Here is a 21,119-nt window from a genome sequence, read left to right as displayed (position 1 = left end):
ATTGGTCATTGTACCTACCTTGGATTGTTCCAGCCCTGCCAGCTTTTGTTTCCGCCTCAACAAGGGACCGTATACATACCTAGCCAAACCCTTCGGACGCTTCCGAGAACTGGCACACACACCACCACCTCCACCATATCATCTTTTGGAAGCTTTTTGTTGTTCCAGGCTCTTGACTTTGACTTCTTCCCACGGACAGATCATCTGGCTTCCTAAACTGGACAGAAAACTTTTCTCCTCACCCACACTGAGTGTCTTTGATCCGAATTATTGCCCGGTCAAGTTTGATGGTGATGAAGCTTCCTCCTCCATACCCGACATTTCTACCATCCGAATACCTGAACACCCGAAACCCAACAACGACCACTGTTACTCCTACAAAACCAAAACCCTGAACGACTGAAACAAGGCAACCAAAATTCAAGATGGAGCATTAACGGATCAATCAACCTGTTATCACGCGTGGAAGTAGTGAAGGTCAGGCTGCGTGCGGTTTGTTGCTTGTTGCGCAATTGGGATAATACAGAGCAGAGTCTCGTTTCCAGGATCTCAATCAGTTTCGTGGAGACTTCCAGTTTGTGTGACTCGCGAATCAGAGCAAAAGTGAAGGCCAAGGGAAGAGGACCGGACTTTCTTTTCTTCAACACTTCACGCCAATCAATGCAATGGGAATCCAAGTCGTCGAGTCCTCGCTAGAACCGCCTCGATCGTCTTTCGCGCAGCCGCAGCAGCAGCAGCAGCAACAATACGGACCATGGCACTACCGCGATGTGCGCTCAAGCAGCCGCCGTTATGGCTGGGGTGAAGGACCGGCGGCGGCGGCGGCGGCGGCGGCGGCCCTCATCTCGAATGCATTTTCCGAGAAGAAGAGGTTTGCTGGGGCCGCGGAGGGGGGCAGCAGCAGGGGTAACGGCAAGGGTACCAGCAAGATGGCGGCGGCGTGTCTTCCACTTCCTGCTCTTGTCGTCGAACAGGCCCAGGAAAAGCAACCGGGAACAAGCAGTGCCATATCAACAGAAGTTCTCCCAGTTCAAGCTCCAGAACCGGCACCAGCACCCGCGACAGCAATAACCTCAGCCTCAGCACCCGCGACAGCAATAACCTCAGCCTCAGCACCCGCAACAGCAACAACCTCACCGTGGCCATCATTCACAATCCTAATACCTTCTGCCTCTACTTCCCCAATCCTCACATTCCCACTTACTCCCAGCAACCCACCGCATCTATCGCAACCTGAGGCACATGTCCTTGCCAGACCCAAAAGCCTTAAACGTTCTCGTCCCTGCACAGACGTAGACGGCCACAACACCGCCCCGCTTCCGTGCAAGAAGCGGCGTCTGCGGCTAAACTTGGTCACCTCCCGTCTGTCTCATCCCTTTTCGTTACCCGCTACACATATCCTCAACCGGGAATCGATCCTTAAGGGAGATAAGAGGCTACGAAGTATAGCGGCGGCAGCGAATAGGAGGATGGCCATGGCTGGATGGGGATTTGGAGGAGTTGGGGGGCAAAATGGGGGCGGCGGGGGAATGGCAATGGCGATGGGAGGGAATGGAAGTGCGGCGTCGTTGTTGAGGAAGATGGCGGTCATGAACCGGTTCAGGATGAGGATGATGGGGGAGGGGTTGATGAGGGCTCAGCAGGCTCAGCGGGCTGCGCAGGCACAGGCTGTACAGGCACAGGCTCATGAAGTTGGGCAAGGGAGAGGAGGAGGAGGAGGTCCGCCAGCGGTGGCGGGACATGTTGGGGTTGGGGGAACTACCGGAGGAGTACCAATGCAACGAACAGCGCAAGGACATGATGGCTACGGACCCGGAACAAGTCATCAGCCTCCTCCACCCAGGGGCAGTCAAGCTGGTGGGCAACAAGTGCCGGTGCCAGTCATAACAGGGTTTCCCCCGCCGGTGATACACACCACCACCTCCAACTCAGAACCATCAACACCACAAGGCCTCTCTCCCTCTCCGCCCCTTCACCCACTTCACTCACCAGACCTTCGGCCCACAGACGACCAAGACGATCAAGATTTTGACGACGAAGATGTTGCCTTTCCTACATCAGCGCACGAAAGTCGATATGAAGGCGGAGATGAGGAAGAAGGGCACGAAGTGTATGCGGATTTTGGGGTTTTATTCGGCGGTGGTGGTGGAGACGATGATTTGGACGTTGAGGGAGACAGAATGTCTGGCGAGATGTCTGTAGAGCAGCAGGAGTGTTTGGGTTTGGACAATTGGGATGGGATTTCTTGGGGGGCTGCGTAGGTCTAGCTAGGTGGTGAACTGGTATGGGAGGGTAAGTATGGATGGAACGGGGTTGCGGACTGGGCGGCATCGTTCATCTATCATCTCTATACTCAACTTGGGTGTTTTTATTGGTTTGGGGTGGACGTCGTGCTTTTAAGATTACTTCCAGTTAACGCACCAGGCCAGGGGACCGCCATTATTGCCGTGGTTCTTTGTCTGGGTACCTTAATTTGATTTTCTTCACCCGGCATGTCTACATACTTGGGGGAGATACGCGATCGCGCTCGGGCGGTTACTTCCTCGTGGCGAACATTGTTGTTTTTGGAGCTCGCGACTCGCCTCCGCCTTGGATAGCAGCTCGCGCGGCTCCGGCCGATGGTGTTGATAACAAGCTAACAGCCCTGGCGAGGAAGCCGATAACGGACAAGTCCAGGAGTAGGGGAATCAATGTTCTTCGCTTGAAGATTCGACAGAATAGCGATGGATGAAAGTGAAGCGCAAGGTTACGGGACGATCCGGGCGACTCGCCGGGATTCACGGAGGTTTCCCCTGAAATACACAGGGACCCGAGGTTCGGTCCAGTGAGCCGGTACCCCACTGCAAGGAGCTGCCCCTGCCGAGCTACCTACGGTATGTTGTGTACCCCACAGCGTAAGGTATGTTTGCGTGGACGTCATGGCAGACGGGCCCGATCTACCCCACCTTGGTCTACTGGCTGCCGCTGCTGATAAGGGACGGCAACCCCCCATCCAACATCTACAGTCTCCGTCGTCGTCTCCTAGGTACTCTCCATCCTCGTCTTCTCCAACCATAATACCACCCACCACAACAACACACAAACCACCACCACCACCACCACCACCACCATGTCCTCCTCCCACACCCACAGCACCCACCTCAACCCCGAAGCAACCCCCTTCCTCCCCGCCATCACCTCCCTGCCCACCCTCCCCGACGCCGCCCTCATCTCCACGCTCGACCTCCTCTTCGAGCCCTCCCCCGACCTACACGCCCTCGCCCTGCCCACCCTGCGCACCATCTCCTTTTCCTCCTACGACGACCTCATCTCCACCCTCCGCGACGAACTCCTCGCCATCGCTGACGCCGTCGCCCTCGCCGCCGCTGATCCTTCCGTCCCGCAGATAGAAAAGGAAAATATCCAGCGGCCGTTGCATGCGATACTGGGTAGTCATCCGAGACTGGGCGAGCCGAAGAAGGAGACACTGTCGGCGCAGAGTCAGAAAGAGCAGGCGCATTTGAATGATTCGGAAGAGGTGAAGGCGGAGCTGAGGAGGTTGAATAAGGAATATGAGGACACGTTTCCGGGGTTGAGGTATGTGGTGTGGGTGAATGGACGGGGGAGGGGGGAGGTGATGGGGGATATGAGGAGGAGGATTGCGAGGGGGGATTTGAGGGCGGAGGAGAGGGAGGGGATTGAGGTGAGTTCTTGCTTGCGTCCTGCTTGCTGATTTCGTGGTGTTGGATTGTGTTGTTGAATGCTGTTAAATGGCAAGGCTGACTTTTACCTACCCAACACCTAGGCAATGTGCGACATTGCGGCCGACCGAGCGGCCAAGCTCCTCAAGTCTGCACAGGAGGCCGTCGAACATGGTAGCGCTTAGAGAAACTGAGTACATGGCCGTATAGCTGTGGGGACTGCCAACTTTATCCAATTGTACGGTTGGTGCCAGACAAGGCAGGAGGATCAAATGCAGGTCGCTTGGGATGTGACCTGCATGCTGAGAAGGCTGTCACATCTCAGCCACACCCGTCAACCGGCCGGCAACCCGTTTGTTGGACGAATCTTCGAAGACAATGCAGATGCACTCTGCTCGAAGGGGACATTGGCTTCTGGGCCACCCTTATCAAAGGACTAAATCGGTAAGCACCTTTGTAGAAAGCAATGGAAGGGCATACTCGGGGACAAGAAGTGCTGCTTGTTATTGACTTGCTAACCCGTGGTTGCAGAACGCCTAGTGATCTGCCGGCGCCTAATGCATTACCTTCAGCTTCGTCATCTCAGCCTCATCCATTGGCCGGCTGTTTGTTATCGAACGAATTATCGACAGCAACAACATGCATGTAACCCGCGGGATTCAGCATCAGCATACGGATGCTACGTGAGCGACACCAATAGACAAGTTGTTTGTTCGACGAGCCTCTGACATGACTCTGCCGATAGAGGCCTACCATTACCCCCACTCAAAGCATCGTGTACTTTGCCGTTTGTCTTCATAAAGACCCCAACATGTTCCGTGCAAGCAATGATCCCTTTCGTTCTCAGCAGCATCTCCTATCTCTGCTATCACAATCTCACCCAATTCCTCCTTTTCTCAGCCATCTTTGACTCTACCTCCTCTGATCTACACGTCTTGATGAAACTTAAACGCTCTTTGCTCGAGACCACAACAGCAACTCCTTCTACAATGGGTTCTGAGATCAAGCCCCCTGCCTCAGGCATCCTGACCAGCCCTGATCGTCTCCGCAAGATTGATCAGTTGCGCGAGAAGAACATCGATGTCATCTTGCCATTGCCTACATTGGTTGCGGTCGGTGACCAAAGCTCTGGCAAGTCTTCGCTGCTCGAAAGCGTCACTGGCATTCCGTTCCCTCGCGGCCAGGAACTTTGCACCCGTTACGCGACCCAGATCACCCACCGTCGCGATCCTGAGGTGCAGATAATCATCACCATTATCCCTGCCCCTCAAAGCACTGAGGCGGAAAAGATCAGTCTCAGGTCTTACCGCAAGGAGCTTTCCTCGACCACCCAGCTCCGTGATCAATTTGCCAAGATTCTTGATGAGGTAGGCGTCCCACCCTTGTTTTATCAACCATCTGCTAACAAGTGCACAGGTCAACGTTTACATGAAGATCAAGACAGACAAGAACCCTGAAGGAGAAAAGACCTTTTCTAGGGACATCTTGAAGATTGAGAAATGTGGCCCCACCGAGGACTATCTCACCGTCATCGACGTTCCCGGCATCTTCCGCCTGACCTCCAAAGGACAAACAACAGAGGGTGATCGCAACCTTGTTCGAGACATGGTCACCGGCTTTATCAAGGACAAACGGACCATCATCCTCGCCGTCTTACCTGCCAATGTGGATGTGATGACGCAGGAGATCCTGGCCCTGGCCGAACAATACGATCCGGATGGAGAGCGCACCCTGGGTGTCCTCACCAAGCCTGATTTGGTCATTGAGCGCAGCGCCAAAGAGGCTGTTTGCAATCTCGTCGCTGGAAGGAAGAAAGCCCTCAACCTCGGCTACTACCTTGTCAAGAACCGTGGTGGTGACGACGACGATGACTCTAAAGATGACTCGGGTATTCGCCGGAAAGAAAGAGATCTCTTCCAGCAGAGTCCTTGGTGTAACTTGCCGCAGGAGCGCGTGGGAGTTGCAGCACTTCGTGAGAGACTCCAGGATCTTCTGGGTGAGATCACGGACAAGGCGTATCCAGAACTTCGCTCGGAAGCGCGCAAGAAGCTCGCGGAGGCTCGGGAACAACAAGATGCTCTTGGCCCTCCGCGACAGACCGAGCGCGAGCAACAGCAGTATCTTGCTCAAATCGCAGCCAAATTTCAGCAAATCGTTCGTGCGGCTCTCGAAGCCAATTATTCCAGTCATTCAGCGTTTGATGAGCATGGCTTGAGGCTCATTACTCAAGTAGTAAGTATCACAGACACGTTCAACACCCTAATGAGAAAAAAGGGCCACACATACTCTTTCGTAAAGGTAAAAACAAGGGACTCGGACGATAAATTAGTGAATAGCGATGATGACAGTGAGGTCGACGATGGCAATGAAGAAGACGACGACCCAGCCTACGATGGCGAGTATGATGGCGAGTACGATGGCGAGTACGATGGCGAGAACGATGCCGTGCACAGCGAGTTAGCCAACCGCGGCACAGTTATTCACATTCCTCCTGAGTTGGAGAGCTTCACCAACATCGTGAAGCAACCTATAATCACGGTCAAACAAGACAATAGCAACTGGATCCGCAACATGTACCTCGAGTCTCGAGGTATAGAACTCGGCACCTTCAGTCCCATCGTCCTTGCCAGCGCCTTCCGGGATCAGACAACCAACTGGGGTCTGATAACGGAGCACTACATCAGTCTCATAATTTCAATCATTCACGAGTTCACTCTATCTATTCTCAATACGATTTGCGCGGGTGAAAAGTTATATGAGGCGATCAAATCTATCCTCATGGATGACCTACTGGCGAGATACGCGAAGGGCATGGACTATGCCAAGTATCTGGTCCAGGTGGAACGCGAGAAAAAGCCCTACACCGTCAACCACTATTTCAGCAGCAACCTTCAAAAGGCTCGTGGCGACCGGGCCTCCGAGGCCCTGAAGAAAAATTGTTATTGGGATGATCACAGTGGCGCCTATGCCGTCAAATTCGAACACATCAAGACAGCCGTCACCAACAAAAGCAACCAGGAGCACGCCCAAGATGACATCCACGATATCCTCAAGAGTTACTACAAGGTCGCTCGCAAACGTTTCGTCGACAACGTCTGGCTCTATGCGGTTGATCATCACTTGCTGTCTGGACCCAACAGTCCCTTGACGCTCTTTTCGGAACAGTGGGTGTTGGGATTGGATGAAGACTCGTTGAATGCTATTGCGGGCGAATCTCGCAGTACCAGAGACAAGCGAAAGGAGTTGACCAAGAAGATTGCGGATTTGGAGGAGGCGTTGAGGATTTTGAAGTAGATGGTGTCGGTCTCTACTTTTTGGCATGTTTAAGCCCCGTTTAGTTTGCTGTGCAGATGGTTCATGTCGATCTCTAGTTCAAGTGTCATATCATCACGGATCAGCTCGACCCGCGTGTACTGAATGTAGTTACTTTGCCCATGAGATGTCATTTCCCCGTTTCACCCCAATAGCTCATGAGTTTTGTCGCCTGCAGCCTAAAGTAGGTACGGTGGGTCGTCTGCGGTGACGCTTATGGCTCACCGAGATCTCAACCTAGGTACCTACACTAGGATCTAGGTACGTCGACCTGTCACTTGTCACTTGTCACTTCCTTGTGTGTCCCCAAAGCAGTACCCAATGTGGTATTCGGTATCCCCGTCCGAAGCAAGGACCCCATGCAGGGCAGTGCTGCTTATGCTTATGTATGCCTTGTGCGCATTCTCGTTGTCGGCGATAGACTTACCTAGTCGGATAGTGCGAACGTGATTCGGATGTGTTGTTTGTTTTTATATATTCGGAACTGGATGATGGAGGTGGAGGTAGTTGTCATCTGTGGACGAATCGGGCACGGCAGAGAGAGGGTGTGCGGCAGGGCCGGCGTACTTTACATAGGTAGGTGCAGTTTGGGTCATGGGACTATGGAGTTGAGGTGTTCCTAGAGATGAGGTGATGCTGTCTGTTCCTGAAGTATGAGATGAGATGGGATGGGATGGAATGAGATGAGACGAGGAGTGGTAAGCTGCAGGCTCCAATGCACTCCGCAGTTTACCTTTCTGCGACTCCGTAACCCGGATAGGTAGGTATGACCTAGGTGGTAGTACAACAGTAAGGCAACGGGAAAGAGTGGGAAGTACCGACGGAGGGTTGCGTATCTTGAATGGTTGGATCAAGGACCAATCATCCCCCGCGTTCTTTGTGAGGCGGGAGCGTGTGATATGTGACATGACATGGAAAATGAGACATGTTAAGCCGTTCTTACTTCCTTTTGCTATGTTCGTTGGACTTTGGAATTACGTGGGGTTGGAATTACCGACATACATATATATACGAACAAGCTGAAATGGCAAACACCAGCCACGATGGAATCTTTTCATGCAAACCAACGTCGACTTGAATGCTCTGTCGTTGTTCCGTCCTCTTTCCACTCAGCGGAAGTCACCAGTGATGACAGCATGCAGCTACATTGTACTGGTGAGACTGGGGAACTTTATGGGGTAACACGGCATGGAAAGGCTCTGAGGCTGAAGGCCCCACTGAAGCGGCAGTGCCCGCCACATGATGCGGATCCTCTGCCCAAAGGGGATTCCCTCGTCAGCCACGGGTTCTGTCAGTTGGTTGATGGTTTTTGACCAACCGCACTTGCCTACGGAACTAGGTACACTGCTAGTACTATACTAGTCTAGTGTATAAATCTTCAGCGAAACCCAAGCCCTGCCAAGACATCAACCACCGGCCGCCGAGAAGAGACGGTGGGAAACGGTGTACGTACAAATCCATCACCGCAGCAGCGCTTGGTGGCTTTCTATGGCTCGAAGGGTGCCTAGCGCCGCCGTATGCACTGTTGATCCTTCCATAGCGAACGAAAGTCTCTTCACTCACGATTTTAGCGATTTTTATTAGCGGTCCAGTGATCATGGCAACCAACCCACGCAACGGCAGCCGGGGCCAGCAGCGGTCTGACCCTTTACTTTCACTTCTCCATTCTTGTGAAGGGTCTCATCCGACAGGCTGACGACGGATCGATGTCTACACCGAACTTCGTCATACCTCTTACACTGCCCGAGTTTACTGAGTAGGGTTACTTAAAGGCGGGACGGTCCGTTACCTTTGGAAGCTTCTTTGAAACCTTGACTCAACGATAGGTACTTCACCATGGCGAACCAAAACGGCCAAACAGACCAGCAACTGCGTCCTCCCACACCGGACTATATCACAATGGGAGGTGACGATGATGGGATGGAGACGCCCCGCCTACAGGAAGGCATAAAAGCAAAGCCAAAGCGCATCATAGTCTGCTGTGATGGAACGTGGATGGACTCACTAGGGAAGAGGGGGTGAGTGTTCAGTTTCATGTACTCTTCCGCCCGAGCAGCGCTGACATCAAAGCAGAGAAGAACCACCATCAAACGTCACCCGCATCTCACGCGTTCTGCGCCGGACATGCTACGACGGAACTCACCAAGTCATCGCCTACGTCCCCGGCGTAGGCACAAGCAACAAGTTGGATTCCATCACCGGCGGCGCCTTTGGTATGGGACTGGACCAGGTACATTCCTTTTACCCGGGCAATTTCATCCCATCTCACCACTAACACACCCCAGGACATCCGCGAAGTCTACAACTTCATCTGCACCAACTACGTCGACGGCGACGAAATCTTCCTCATCGGCTTCTCCCGAGGCGCCTTCACCGCCCGTTCCACCGCCGACATGATCGCCTCTCTTGGCATCCTCATGCCCGACGGTCTCGACCGCTTCTACTCCATCTTCCACGACTACATGTACATGGGCACCCCCTCACGCAACAAGACCGAGTTCGTCGTGCCCAACCTGCCCGAGTACAAAGGGCAAAAAGGCCAGGCCAAGATTGAGTGGGAGGCAGAGCGCATGAAGATGTACAAGGAGCAGTTGATCGAGCTGGGCTACACGCGGGACAAGTTCAGCGACAAGAAGACCGACATCACCATCAAGGCGCTGGGAGTGTGGGATACCGTTGGTGCCTTGGGGATTCCGCCTGCGCCCGTGATTGGCGTCAGGGGGTCGTCTAACCAGTGGGCTTTCACTCACACGCAGATCTCGGATAAGGTGGAGCATGCTTTTCAGGCTTTGGCGCTTGATGAGCCACGGTATGCGTTCCGGCCGGCCTTGTGGGAGCGGTTACCAGGCAGCAAGACGAATCTGAAGCAGGTGTGGTTCCCGGGGACGCATGCGAATGTTGGTGGAGGGTGGTATGATCAGCAGATTGCTGATATTACGCTTGCTTGTGAGTTTTTTTTTTCCCCCCCCCTTCTATTCTACCCTCTCCGACACCATACTGACTCCCGAGAAAAAGGGATGTGCGACCAACTCTCCACCCTCGGCGTCGAATTCAACCTCAAAAGGATGCACTCCATCTTCCTCGACTCCCTCCGCTACTCCGCCGCCCACCCCTTCCCTTACTCCCCGCCCTCCTTCACCCAAGCCCTCCTCACCAAAGGCAAATCCACCATCTCCAAACTTCTCACCATCGGCAAACCCTCCTCTTTATCCCCGCGCCCCTCCTCCATTTCAATTTCATCCCCCATTTCCCCCCGCCAATCCACCTCCACCACCTCCTCTTCCATCTCTTCCTACTCTCACACCAAATCCCATTCCCACTCCAAATCGCACTCCCTCTCCATCCCAACCAACACAAAAGGCACACCCGCCCTCCCCTGGGCCCTCCCCCCCATCTTCCACCCTCCCCCCTCTTCATCCTCTACAGGTCCCTTCTTCCACGACTCCAAAGAATGCACCCCCCTACACATCCACTCCCACCCCCCTCTCGCCTCCACCCCTTCAGCCCTGCTCTCTCTCGGCGCCCGCCCTTGGGCGTTGGGTACGCTCCGCAACCCAGCCAATACAAGTCTAGCTACCCTAGCGGGGCGCACCGTTCGGCGCCCGGGGCTGTTTTTGAGAGTGGACGAGGACTCGAATACCGATACGCCTTTCCCGCTTTTATCCACTGGGGAGACAATCCATTCATCCGTTAGAGTCAGGTTGACGTGTGGTGGACTGGGGCCGGATGATAAAGATGTTTGGGGGTGTGATGCTTTGTTGAAGGGACAAGACGGGAAGCCGTTGTGGAAGTTGGAACGGGGGTGGGGAGTCGGCAAGGAGGAACAGGAGAGGGTGGAAACCTTTGTACCAAGGGAGGTCGGGGTTTTGGGAATCGAGGCGAAAGGAGGGAGAAAAAGGAGTGGGTCAAGGGTATACCCCACCGAAGGATTATACCAAGTCAAAAAAGAGGAAATGGCGTGGCGGTGGGTTTATATAGGGGATGAAAAGTCGGTGCAGACGGGAACGGGAAGTGGAAAGATCATGTTTGGGAAAGGGGTGCGGTTCCCGGATCGAAAAGTGTTGGCGGAGGAGCCGGTGGTGGGGTATTGGGAACGCTATCTTTTGGGCATGTTGACTGCGCCTGGTGAGAGGGATGTGTGGCGGTGGGCGGCGGAGAGGGGGATGGAGAGGGAAAATGGTGGTGGTGGTGGTGGTGGTGATGACGAGGGGGTACTACCTCTAGGGGAGGTTAGTACGAATGAGCAGAGGGTGAATGGGAGGATACCTCTACCTCTAAAGAGTAATGGTAATGGGATTGGAAGTGCCAAGGGACATAATAAGGCTGCGCATAGTGTTGGTTAGGGACCCGGGATTTGTGGGGTGGCGGTAACTTGGTGAATGGCGTGGGGGGATTTTGAGTACTGCTTTTTTGAGTATTGGATTATGGGTACCTAGCCTGGTGTTTTGGGAGTTTTTCTTTTGGTTCTGCGTTCGGTCATCTTCATGGGAGAAAGGGAGGGATTATTTTGGTTTGTGAAGGGTAGAGTAAGAAGAGAAAGGTCTTGAGACAAAGTAGTTCTAGTACGTAATGTCAAGTGCTAATTTTATACCTACATTATCGATTTTAAGGATAAGGATACCTCACAAAGCGACGGGGACGACAAGGTGGGCGATGATGATGGCGACGACGAATGTGCTATAGAAAGCGACTCCGAGATTGAAGTAGAGTCGAGTGGTGGAGAGCTGGAACGTGCCCCTGGATTGTTCACCATAATCCATTCTCCTTCAAACCACCTAGTTAGTCTCTTGGACTCCAGTTTCAACCTCCCGTCTCGCCATTGGCGTTACATTACCACAGTAAGCTCCAGTTGCTGTGTTCAGGCCTAGCACCTGGCCAGCAAACTCGGGCAGTTTGCGAGCCATAGTTCTGGTTGGGAAACAGTTGATGGAAAACGGCACGGGGAAACATCGGTGGGAAAGAAGTCATATGTGCTGGCGGTGTTGATAGGCCGAGATTGAGGAGTGGTCAAGGTTCACTGGTTTTCCGATTGTACATCCTAACATGGTTTTGTTCCTCTTCATAAGGGAGGCACACATCCGGTTTCTGAGGCCACTGGTGAGTGATGAATGACATAGGCCGTCGTACGCATCTTTCGCTGCACCAATGATGGCCTTTGATAGTGTATGGATCACAGCTCTTTTGTTCTAAAGGTCTGTTTGCTCCCGCCTTAGCTCACTTTGAAGAGGTTTGTTCATAGTTCATCCCCAGCAACTGACTACAACCTTCCCTTAAAGATGGCGTTAGCATCCTTTTGGATGTCTGATGCTGAAACTTGTCGGCAAGGATGGAACAACTAACACACGGGACCTCTTCGTCTAGCTCAGACGAAAGCTGGGAAACTTTCGACGATGGCATGAATCCAGCGAGCCATGAGCAAGCAGAACGGACCAAAAGGGGTCTTGAGGATGAAGAGGATATCCGACCGGCCAAAAGACTGAAGAGTGGCGGAGGAGGAGAAGTCTACGATGAGACTCGAGAACGTATAATGGCCACATATCCCCATCTTGTAGATCTTGTGGAGGACGTCGATAGCCCCGACACTCAACTCGATGACCGCCACGTCAGTGGGCTATGGGATGTTGTCAGAGCAAACGCCGTGAAGGACGACGCTGCGGAAATCGAAGACAACAACTCCGATAATGGCAACTCCAACAGTTACGGCTCAAGTGATAACGAAGAGTGCACCAACTCGAGCCAAATGTCCAGCCAGCGATCCAGGACACTATCACCTCAAAGAACACCCGAGACTCCTACCATTCTTCCCAGCATTGAGATCGGTCCTAAAAGTACCGGACCAGACAACTCGCCGGATTTGGGTATGAAAAACGGGGTTACCAAACAACCATATAATGATCCGACCGCTAACGATATTATAGGGCATCATCCCCGAACGCCATCCCCGCGCCATCGGCCACCTCATATTTCCCCAGCACCTTACATCTCGCCCATATCCCCTCCCGAGTCCCAGTTCATTACAGCTGTCCCCTCTTACCTCTACACATTAACCCCACAGGCGGTCTCACCCACGTCCCATTTGGGGCCGTCTAGAGGGATCTGGCCTGGTTTTATACCCTTCGCGTCTTTTTATACCTCTTCCGAGGAAGAAGAAGAAGAGGAAGAAGAAGAAGAGGAAGAAGAAGAAGAGGAAGAAGAAGAAGAGGAAGAAGAAGAAGAGGAAGAAGAAGAAGAAGAAGAAGAAGAAGAAGAGTGGGAAGGGTTCTCGGACAACGAAGAGGAAGAGGAGCAAAAGGGGGATAATAAATCGAAGAAGAAAACGAAGAGAAAGAAGATGAAAAACAAGAGGAGTATTGTGTTTTGGAGGAGGGAGGCATGGCAAAAAGAGCATAGAATGAAGTCCGAGGAAAAAGAATGGGAGGGATTCTCGGATGAGGAAAGGGAAGGGGATACAAAATTGGAGGATGACAAGGAAGGCTCGGAGGATGGTGGTTCCTCACCTACGCCGCCACTATCGCCATCACCACCTGCGCCCCCATTTTACATATGCCGTTTCCTTCGCCGCAACATTCGCCCTCGCCATCACACGGATCGGACAGTGTACCGAAGTGGGAAACCCTGAGTTACAACAAGCCTTCCACTTGTGTGCAAGACAACACGTGCAAATGAAACAAGAATTGTTTTCCAAACAGTCCAGATTGTCTCCCAAACAAACACTCATTGTTTTCCAAGCCCCTAAAGTCAAAAAAATAGAGTATATATAACCTTCTACACTTCAATGGTCATTGATATCTCTGAGTAGGTAGGTGTACCTGATTAGATATTTCCCGCATTCATTACTCTTGCCTTTCACATCGCGATCGGCTACGGCAAGCATCATTGTATCTCCCTTGATTGTCACCCAGCAATCACACCAGTGACGGCCCCATAAAGGCCACAACATCACATGGCTTCATCTCTCCAGTCCTTGCCGTGTAGAGGTCCTAGATCTTTATAGACTGATTGCTAGTAAATGGCATAGGCGGCGGTATGGTTCACCAGAATGGGGATCCAGTTCAAACCTTGAAGCGGGTTGCGACCGTGGAGGGTCAGAATGGGATTCAGGTTTTTCAAGGTCGGCCTCCATTCACTTCCTCATTTCCCATTGTTGTTCCAAATTTTATAACTAAATATTCCAACTTGATTGGTTGTGTCTGCCCCGAAAAGATTCCTTCCGCAATGTCAACGCACACATGTCGTACACGGCATTTCCAACCATATAGCGACCATCAACTGGCGCTTTCACAGTCTGATTCTTTTGCAATCATGGCATCAAGCAGTGAGCCATCCCCTGCGCGCAGTGAGGAGAATATGGGAGTCGCCAATAACTTTTCCACCTACGTTACAGGCACCAGGAGGATGCTGGAAGGGACCAGCATTGATAACCCGGTAAAGAAACGGGCCAAGACGATTTCGAGCCACGAACATGATCTCACTCTCAACCACGTAGCTGCTTTCCTCGAAGACACTCGCCGGACAGGAAAACTTCACGTCTGGTACAACGCTCACCGGAAACTTTACGACCACCTTCAAGCACGCCGCGCTAAAATGCTTGCGCACTCCTCCGTCGACAATAAAGTCGACACCCTAGGCCAAGTGACCAAACACAACGACTTGGGTATCTCAGAGAACGGCGACACTCACTGAAACTACTTCGAAGCGCTACTGGGCCGTCTTGAAACTGCTTTGGAAAAATATTTCCCCAAAACCCATGACAATGGAGAACCAACCAAATGCGGCGAAGGATCCCAGGTCAACAACAGACTCCCCTGCCTCCAACCGTCCACAAATTCACGCACCCACAACGTTCCTGCTCCGCCTCCCGCCAAGCACTCGCTCAGCACCCTTTCCTCGCTCAGGAACAAGACCATTGAGAATACCTCGGCAGTCAACGGGAGCAAAGCAGAACCTCCTCGTCGGAGAAAGGCCAGGAGCTACTTCCCAGCACGCCGCTAACGTGGAGGTCCCGAGGGCAGCAATCCGTTTAGCTGCTCTTCGACCTCTCTCGGCGGGAGTGCTACCACGGAGCCAGAGCCGTTACCTTTTGCCGTTGTCTTTGCCATTGCCCAAAACTAAAAACAAGCGAACGGTTGCCTGTTCAACCCCCAAAGCGGTACCGGGCACCAAGGCGGAGCGCCTTGCTCAGTACATGAAGTACTGGCCGAGGTCGAAAAAGCATGAAAAGGAGGAGGAAAGTGACGAAAACAAGGAAACATCGCAACCGCAGACAAGATATAACCTTAGGAGTACCTCCTCTAAAAATTGAGGCAGGTTAGTTGATGATGGAGGAGTGATGCAGGGCAACCAGGTACCTTTACGATGAATTTGTCAAGAAAAAATGGCAAGTTCAAAGGCTATATCAAAGCAGTCACTCGTGGTTTTAGTTGTGAGCAACTGGTCATATGCATCGGCCTCGGCCCAGCATAGGCGGGATACATCGATTCTATCCTCTTATCATGAGAGCAGTTATCTCAAAAAGACCTCTAGATTTTTCTTCCATCTGCAAAGGAGTACACATCAGTAAATCTTCCTCAACATTAGGGGTACCTAATCATCTGTACCTCTACCTCATGGCTCATGCATATCCCCAGCAATCAATGCGTGCCTCCGACTTTCTTTGCCAGGTCCATGTCCTGATCTCCATGGCGACTGGTAAATGGCGTCGGCGCCAGTGCCATCACCAGGATGAGCATGCCAGTCTAAACCTAAGACCGAGGGTGAACCTTTGTGACCTTGAAAACATGCGCAGGTTTGAGGGTGTCAAGGTGACTCCAGTCACCATTCACACCTGAAACCTTTCCAATTGATTCTATAGATATTCTGTTGTCAGTACCTAGTATACAATCCACGGAACTTCCTCTGATCCAGGACTCACCTGAACAATTTGCACATTCCATTCTCTCACGACAGTCTTCCTGACCACGCAACATCTACTCAACCATTGCACTCACAATGGCAGAGCTCAAAACACCAGCCCCTCCCCCCGATGAGGACGTGAGTTTTGTCGATGACGATCTCGCAGGGTCCCAGACCAGGAGGATGACGGAGGAGCCCACCAGGGACTGGACCCCATTGAGAAGAAGACTGAGGATGTGCCCAGACGAGGATCCTACGGCTAGCACCCCGGCTCCAGCTCCTCAATTTGTCAAGAACGACAATCCCCAGAACACCAAAGTACCGCTAGACGCAGCTCTGTGGAACGACACTACCTACCCGCGAAGTCTACCAACACCTCAAAGACCGCGCTGAGAAGCTTGAAGGCGCACCCATCAGTAACGCAACTGGCCCGCCCAGCTCAAAGAAGGACACTCCGAAATCTGACGCTCCTTCCGATGACGCTGCCGGAGGAAACATCTACGAAACTCTCCTCGGTCGGATTCAGTCCACACTTCAACAACTCCACGACCAGCATGATCAAGAGAAGACGACACAACCAAGTGCGAACTCTACCTCCAGTCGTTCCACCACCGACACCAATCTTGACAACCTTTCAAGTCCTTCCATTCCTCCCATCAACGAGCACCCTACTACGCCTGGTTCCAAATCCTCCACCAGACCGTCGTCCTCATCTATCACCAAGCGCAAAGGATCCAAGAGCAAGCAATCAGGTGCCTCCATGAAGATGTTCGCTGTCAAGGGAACGAAGGCAGAGCGTCTCCAAGAGTCCATGAAGTACTTTCCGAAGCCCCCTTCGCCGATGCCGAGCCCCCCTAGTTCTCCTGGCTCCGATGGGAACTGTTGACTGAGCTCCGCGGTAAGGACCTGAAAGTGGCACTCGAGAGATGAGTATTGGCTGTTGAGGCCCTATCCCGTACCCACGGGGAGGTATTGATGGAGGCTTGGCTAGATATGGGAGGAGACGTATAGAGGTAGATTTTATGTTGGCCGGATACATAGTACGTCTGTAATGTAGCAATAGCGCAGGTACCCCTCGCCAGTCCCAGTCAAAAGTACCAAGGCAGAACGCCTGCACGAATGCCTAAAGTACTGTCCAAAGCGCCCTTTACCCTGCTCATTCGGTCACTATAATACCTCTCAAATTCATCTCCATACTTGGAGAGCTCGGAGGTGTCGCCGGATTCCGAAAATGACTTGAACGATCGGTAATCCGCCTCGCCTAGGCCTGAAGGTCGCTGTTGATACGCAACAGATGTACACGGGCATCAAGAGAAAGGAAAGTGATTAAGGGGGAGCAAGAAACCTAGTCGGCGAATTTGAGGTATTAGTGATGAAAGGAGACAAGTAAAAGCGCAGGGAGGAAGTTTGAGTGTCAGGCGTGGACTTGCCTCTACCGTTGAAGCATCAGTTCGAAGGAAGCCATTTCTTTGAGAAATATTACCCTGTACCTAGTGACGGTTGTAGAGACCTGGAAGAGGAGAGAAATATTGCCCACCGTTTCCAAGAATCATCTGTACATCTATAGATCAGTAATGCAGCCTTCAAAGTACCTACCTAGCAGACCCGAAACGATGAGCATGACCCTGGACACTCACCAAAAACATCGCGAAATCAACACCAGACTGGTCTAGACTTTCGCTGGGCGTCAAGGTTCGGTACCCTCGCTTGTTAGGCAGGCTTTGACTCCTAGGCTGCCTCGGCTTGGCCTTCCAAACATGAACCTGAACCTGCCACCATTCACATGACCATTAAGGGACCTTGGAAGGGCAGACCAGGGCTCATCAAGGTCGACCTTAATCTGTTCATTCACTCTTCCCAAGGGCACATCTCCTCGTGTGCCATAACAGAGGTATCTTTCTTGCTCTTCAACTTATCACCGAGCAAGTTTCTGTCCTTCAGACCTTCCAAACCAGCATCTCGAACCACAAGTCTCAACATCAAGCCGATCACCAAGATGTCCGACCAACGACCTCTACCCAAAACCCCTCGGCCCGGCAATGGCGACAATGCACGCATCACCGACTACTTCAAGTCAATCGAGCGCACTGATAATGGCACGAAGTCCAAGAGGAAACTCGAAGATGAAGAAAATGACCAATCAACAAAGAGATTTAAACGAAGCGACGACGGACAAGCCGACAGTATCAAAACGGCTCGATACCAAATCAAGGTCGACACTTTGAAGACCAAAAAACCGGTGTCTACTGGTCTTCTTGATGAAACTGACGGCGGGCTCCGCGAAAGCCTTACATGTATCGGCCGCAGGGATTTTCTTGAGGAAGAAAGGGTGCAAGACAAAATGAGGCCTCGCAACGCCGACATCGAGCGCGGCGGTGTGACGATCGGCGCTGATGACACTGCTAGGCGGCGCCGGTCTAAAGCACCATCGCCTCGACTTTCCATCCCACGATCGAAGAAGAAGTTTTCAAGTGCCCGACTTTTGGACGAGACCGACGCGGGTCTCAACGCCGTTCTTACTGGCCGATTCGAGACCGCGCGATATGAGGAGCCAATGACCGGGGACGATGCGGAAAACCTCAACCACACTTCAAGGCACAATGGCTTGATCGGCGAACCAACGACGACGGAAGACAATGACATTGACGCCACTCCGAGAGACCGGCTCAGGACTCCTTCGCCTCAACGTCCTCTTACAACCCCCCAATACTATAGCAACCAGCGTCGGGAAGAACACGAGTCGAGTCCAATGTACCCAAACGACAGCCCTTTGTCATTCCTTTTTCCGAGTCCCGTCGTTGATTCGCCCGCACCGGGATCGTCTCCCGTGGCCTTCCCTTCTTCCCCGTTGACGCAGTAAGAAGGTGGTTGGCAACTCGTCTTTGCTCCATGATGAAGTACCTATCCAGTTCCAAAGATTCCAACGACAGGAGCGGCAGTGAAAGGGAAGCAGAACTTCAGAAGTACTTGGGAGAGAACAGGGCTAGGTAGTTATCATGGATACTGACGGCGTTGTGCTATGGTTTGGGCCGGACAGGCCTCAAAATGAGCAGGGACAAAGCAAAGAGGACGAAGAAGAGATACAGGTAGGCGAAGCGACGGAAGGGGAATACGGGAATTGGAGATTCGCAGGAGAGTAAAGGTAGTTGATGTGTCTTCACTTTCAGTCGTATATAGCACAGCTTTCCCCAGATCCAGATCCATGTGGTCGGGACTGTCTGATACCCCAGGATATCTATAAATGTCAGTACATGTACTCTGGAATATCAATTCTTGAAGATGTCCGTAGACCCCTCGCATGACAGTGACAGCACTTACCGCAAACATCGCGAAGTAGTCGCCAAGCGGACCCAGTTTTGTTGCCTCTATGCAAGGCTACCTCAGCATGGCCTTCCGAACCTAAACTTGATACCATTCACAGGGTGGTTTTGAAACCTTGGAGGGGCAAGGTAAGGTTCACCCAGGCTGCCTCCCTATTCCTATTCACCTATACCCAATTGTATATAGAGGAAATCTTGCTCTCTTTCTTCTCCAAACCCTAGTTCTCACCAACAACTCGTTAGCAACCACCACATCCCCAATATCTCTGCGAACTACACACCCACTCCCATCATGAAACCATCCACTACGCCTTCGCCTAGTATTAGCAAGAGTGCCCGTATTACGGACTACTTCCCGTCGATTAAGTAGTCCGGATTAGTTGAAAGATCTAAGAGGGAGCTGGACGGTACCTCTGCTACGGACACCTAGCCGGCGAAGAGGTAGAAAATGTATGTAAAATTTATTACTTCAACCAGCCTGCGTACGGTTCGACTCGACGTCGACATCGACATAAACGATCTCAAGGCAGACACACCCAAGCGCAAGCGCAAGACGCCGCCCAGCGCTCGTCTCCTTGATGACACCGATGGCGGACTCCACGACAGTCTTGTAGACAGATGGGATTTTCTTAAGGAAACGGGCGCCGAGGAGAATGCCGCAAGTGAACCCAAGCGTCCCAGACCCTCCGTGTCGGTCCCAGCCCCTGCCAGCGTCAACAACCACAAGCGCAAGAGGCTAGCATCCTCTCGCCTGTTGGATGACGTCGACGGAGGTTTGTCGGATAGTCTTGTCGGTCGGTTTGAAACTCCGAAATACGAGGAGAAAGTTTCCAGCGGTGAAGAGGAGAAGAAGAAGAACGCCTCGACGCACTACACCGTGGACGATGACTCCGAGGCTGAGACCATAAAGGCCGATAATAGCAAAGATGATCTGAGCAGCGAGCAAGATGGTAAGGACTATGATAGTGAGGAACACGGCGGCGATGACGAAGATAGTGAGAGTAACGATAGTGACAAAGAGAACGTCCCGCCGAGAGTGCGCTACAGAACACCCTCGCTCCCGCCTCTCCCAGCGACCCCCGAGCATCACGGAAGCCAGAACGAGACTGGCGATGCGACTCCAAGTGGCCAGTCCTCGACCAGCTCATCGTCGCTCCTTCTGCCGAGCCCGGTCGTGGATTTGCCGCCACTTCCATCTTCGTCTTCGTCGTCGTCATCCACCTTGGTCCCTGAACCGTCAACCTTACCATCTCCTCCGTCGTCGCCGTAAATCGTTCGCATCGACCCGCCTCCGGTCTGCCTTAAATGCTTCCCCACTTCCACAGCATCCAGTGACAATACCGGTAGCGATGAAGGGGAACCCAGGACCGCAGAGGGGCCGCAGACCCACAGGGGACCAAGAATCCAAGACTTATCACCACGACTATCACAATGTCGGCTTAGGGGCGTGTCGAAATGAAAGATCGTGGTCGAAAGTAAATACAGCGAGGGGGGAAATGCGGCCAAATGGAGCGATGACGGCGGAGAACCACGAGCTGGAAGTTGTCGAGTGAGCGAACGATGAGCCCGCCAGTGTTGGAGCTTCGGGGGCGTTCGGTTGGAGTTGTAAGCGGGAGGAATAAGTAAGCTGGAAATCGATGTTGGCGTACATGGATATCGGGTTGTCGAAAAGAGTTGGAGGTGCTTGTGTCGAGATTTGCTAGACGTGGTAGGCTGTCGTCAGACGAACAGACAGTTGTATCGTCTCGCACAAATCTGAGCCCCAGATGGCCGTCATGCTGTCTCTCGCTGATTGTTTCCCCTATCCGCAATATTTTCCCTCAACTCAGTCAGTTATCCAATTGTATAATCGCAACGCTGGCTAGTGAAGAACATCACTTACTTTTACACTCAAATGATGACCTGTTGCGGCCAC

At 52.5% G+C, this 21,119-nt stretch overlaps 8 protein-coding genes across 8 annotated transcripts; all 8 read left to right on the top strand.

The window, feature by feature from the left end:
- Positions 1-665: 665 nt before the first annotated feature.
- Positions 666-2,261, top strand: B0T23DRAFT_394379 (uncharacterized protein; the record flags this gene model as incomplete). The annotated part of the gene is made up of 1 exon (XM_062838123.1): positions 666-2,261. The coding sequence occupies one exon, from the start codon at positions 666-668 to the stop codon at positions 2,259-2,261; it is 1,596 nt and encodes a 531-aa protein (XP_062693645.1).
- A 424-nt stretch (positions 2,262-2,685) lies between these two features.
- Positions 2,686-4,049, top strand: B0T23DRAFT_103532 (Oxo-4-hydroxy-4-carboxy-5-ureidoimidazoline decarboxylase). The gene is made up of 2 exons (XM_062831736.1): positions 2,686-3,682; positions 3,785-4,049. Exons 1-2 carry the CDS (start codon positions 3,110-3,112, stop codon positions 3,863-3,865), a joined length of 654 nt encoding a protein of 217 aa, XP_062693644.1. The 5' UTR covers positions 2,686-3,109; the 3' UTR covers positions 3,866-4,049.
- A 569-nt stretch (positions 4,050-4,618) lies between these two features.
- B0T23DRAFT_315314 (P-loop containing nucleoside triphosphate hydrolase protein) lies at positions 4,619-6,974 on the top strand (the record flags this gene model as incomplete). Its single annotated transcript, XM_062834851.1, has 2 exons — positions 4,619-5,047; positions 5,097-6,974. The coding sequence occupies 2 exons, from the start codon at positions 4,619-4,621 to the stop codon at positions 6,972-6,974; spliced, it is 2,307 nt and encodes a 768-aa protein (XP_062693643.1).
- Positions 6,975-8,330: 1,356 nt separating this feature from the next.
- B0T23DRAFT_452298 (uncharacterized protein) lies at positions 8,331-11,583 on the top strand. The gene is made up of 4 exons (XM_062841140.1): positions 8,331-9,010; positions 9,066-9,222; positions 9,278-9,938; positions 10,008-11,583. Exons 1-4 carry the CDS (start codon positions 8,829-8,831, stop codon positions 11,333-11,335), a joined length of 2,328 nt encoding a protein of 775 aa, XP_062693642.1. The 5' UTR covers positions 8,331-8,828; the 3' UTR covers positions 11,336-11,583.
- Positions 11,584-12,732: 1,149 nt separating this feature from the next.
- On the top strand, positions 12,733-13,611 carry B0T23DRAFT_313926 (uncharacterized protein; the record flags this gene model as incomplete). The annotated part of the gene is made up of 1 exon (XM_062834773.1): positions 12,733-13,611. The coding sequence occupies one exon, from the start codon at positions 12,733-12,735 to the stop codon at positions 13,609-13,611; it is 879 nt and encodes a 292-aa protein (XP_062693641.1).
- Positions 13,612-14,294: 683 nt separating this feature from the next.
- On the top strand, positions 14,295-14,984 carry B0T23DRAFT_427246 (uncharacterized protein; the record flags this gene model as incomplete). The annotated part of the gene is made up of 2 exons (XM_062840046.1): positions 14,295-14,646; positions 14,689-14,984. The coding sequence occupies 2 exons, from the start codon at positions 14,295-14,297 to the stop codon at positions 14,982-14,984; spliced, it is 648 nt and encodes a 215-aa protein (XP_062693640.1).
- A 1,113-nt stretch (positions 14,985-16,097) lies between these two features.
- Positions 16,098-16,309, top strand: B0T23DRAFT_376065 (uncharacterized protein). Its single transcript, XM_062836929.1, has one exon. It carries the CDS (start codon positions 16,119-16,121, stop codon positions 16,275-16,277), a length of 159 nt encoding a protein of 52 aa, XP_062693639.1. The 5' UTR covers positions 16,098-16,118; the 3' UTR covers positions 16,278-16,309.
- A 1,571-nt stretch (positions 16,310-17,880) lies between these two features.
- On the top strand, positions 17,881-20,474 carry B0T23DRAFT_314136 (uncharacterized protein; the record flags this gene model as incomplete). The annotated part of the gene is made up of 2 exons (XM_062834785.1): positions 17,881-18,096; positions 19,731-20,474. 2 exons carry the CDS (start codon positions 17,881-17,883, stop codon positions 20,472-20,474), a joined length of 960 nt encoding a protein of 319 aa, XP_062693638.1.
- Between the last annotated feature and the right edge of the window lie 645 nt (positions 20,475-21,119).

This window comes from Neurospora hispaniola (assembly GCF_033458365.1).
Source record: "Neurospora hispaniola strain FGSC 10403 chromosome Unknown B0T23scaffold_3, whole genome shotgun sequence".
Classification (NCBI taxonomy): domain Eukaryota; kingdom Fungi; phylum Ascomycota; class Sordariomycetes; order Sordariales; family Sordariaceae; genus Neurospora; species Neurospora hispaniola.
This window is presented reverse-complemented; position numbering and strand designations above follow the sequence as displayed.

Bases quoted from the DNA above. Each gene is read 5' to 3' on its own strand.
- B0T23DRAFT_452298 (XM_062841140.1), top strand. From the start codon at position 8,829: ATGGCGAACCAAAACGGCCAAACAGACCAGCAACTGCGTCCTCCCACA. The intron at 9,223-9,277 runs GTACATTCCTTT...AACACACCCCAG, and splicing joins TTGGTATGGGACTGGACCAG to GACATCCGCGAAGTCTACAA. The intron at 9,939-10,007 runs GTGAGTTTTTTT...CCCGAGAAAAAG, and splicing joins TGCTGATATTACGCTTGCTT to GGATGTGCGACCAACTCTCC.
- B0T23DRAFT_103532 (XM_062831736.1), top strand. From the start codon at position 3,110: ATGTCCTCCTCCCACACCCACAGCACCCACCTCAACCCCGAAGCAACC. The intron at 3,683-3,784 runs GTGAGTTCTTGC...CCCAACACCTAG, and splicing joins AGGAGAGGGAGGGGATTGAG to GCAATGTGCGACATTGCGGC.
- B0T23DRAFT_376065 (XM_062836929.1), top strand. From the start codon at position 16,119: ATGTGCCCAGACGAGGATCCTACGGCTAGCACCCCGGCTCCAGCTCCT.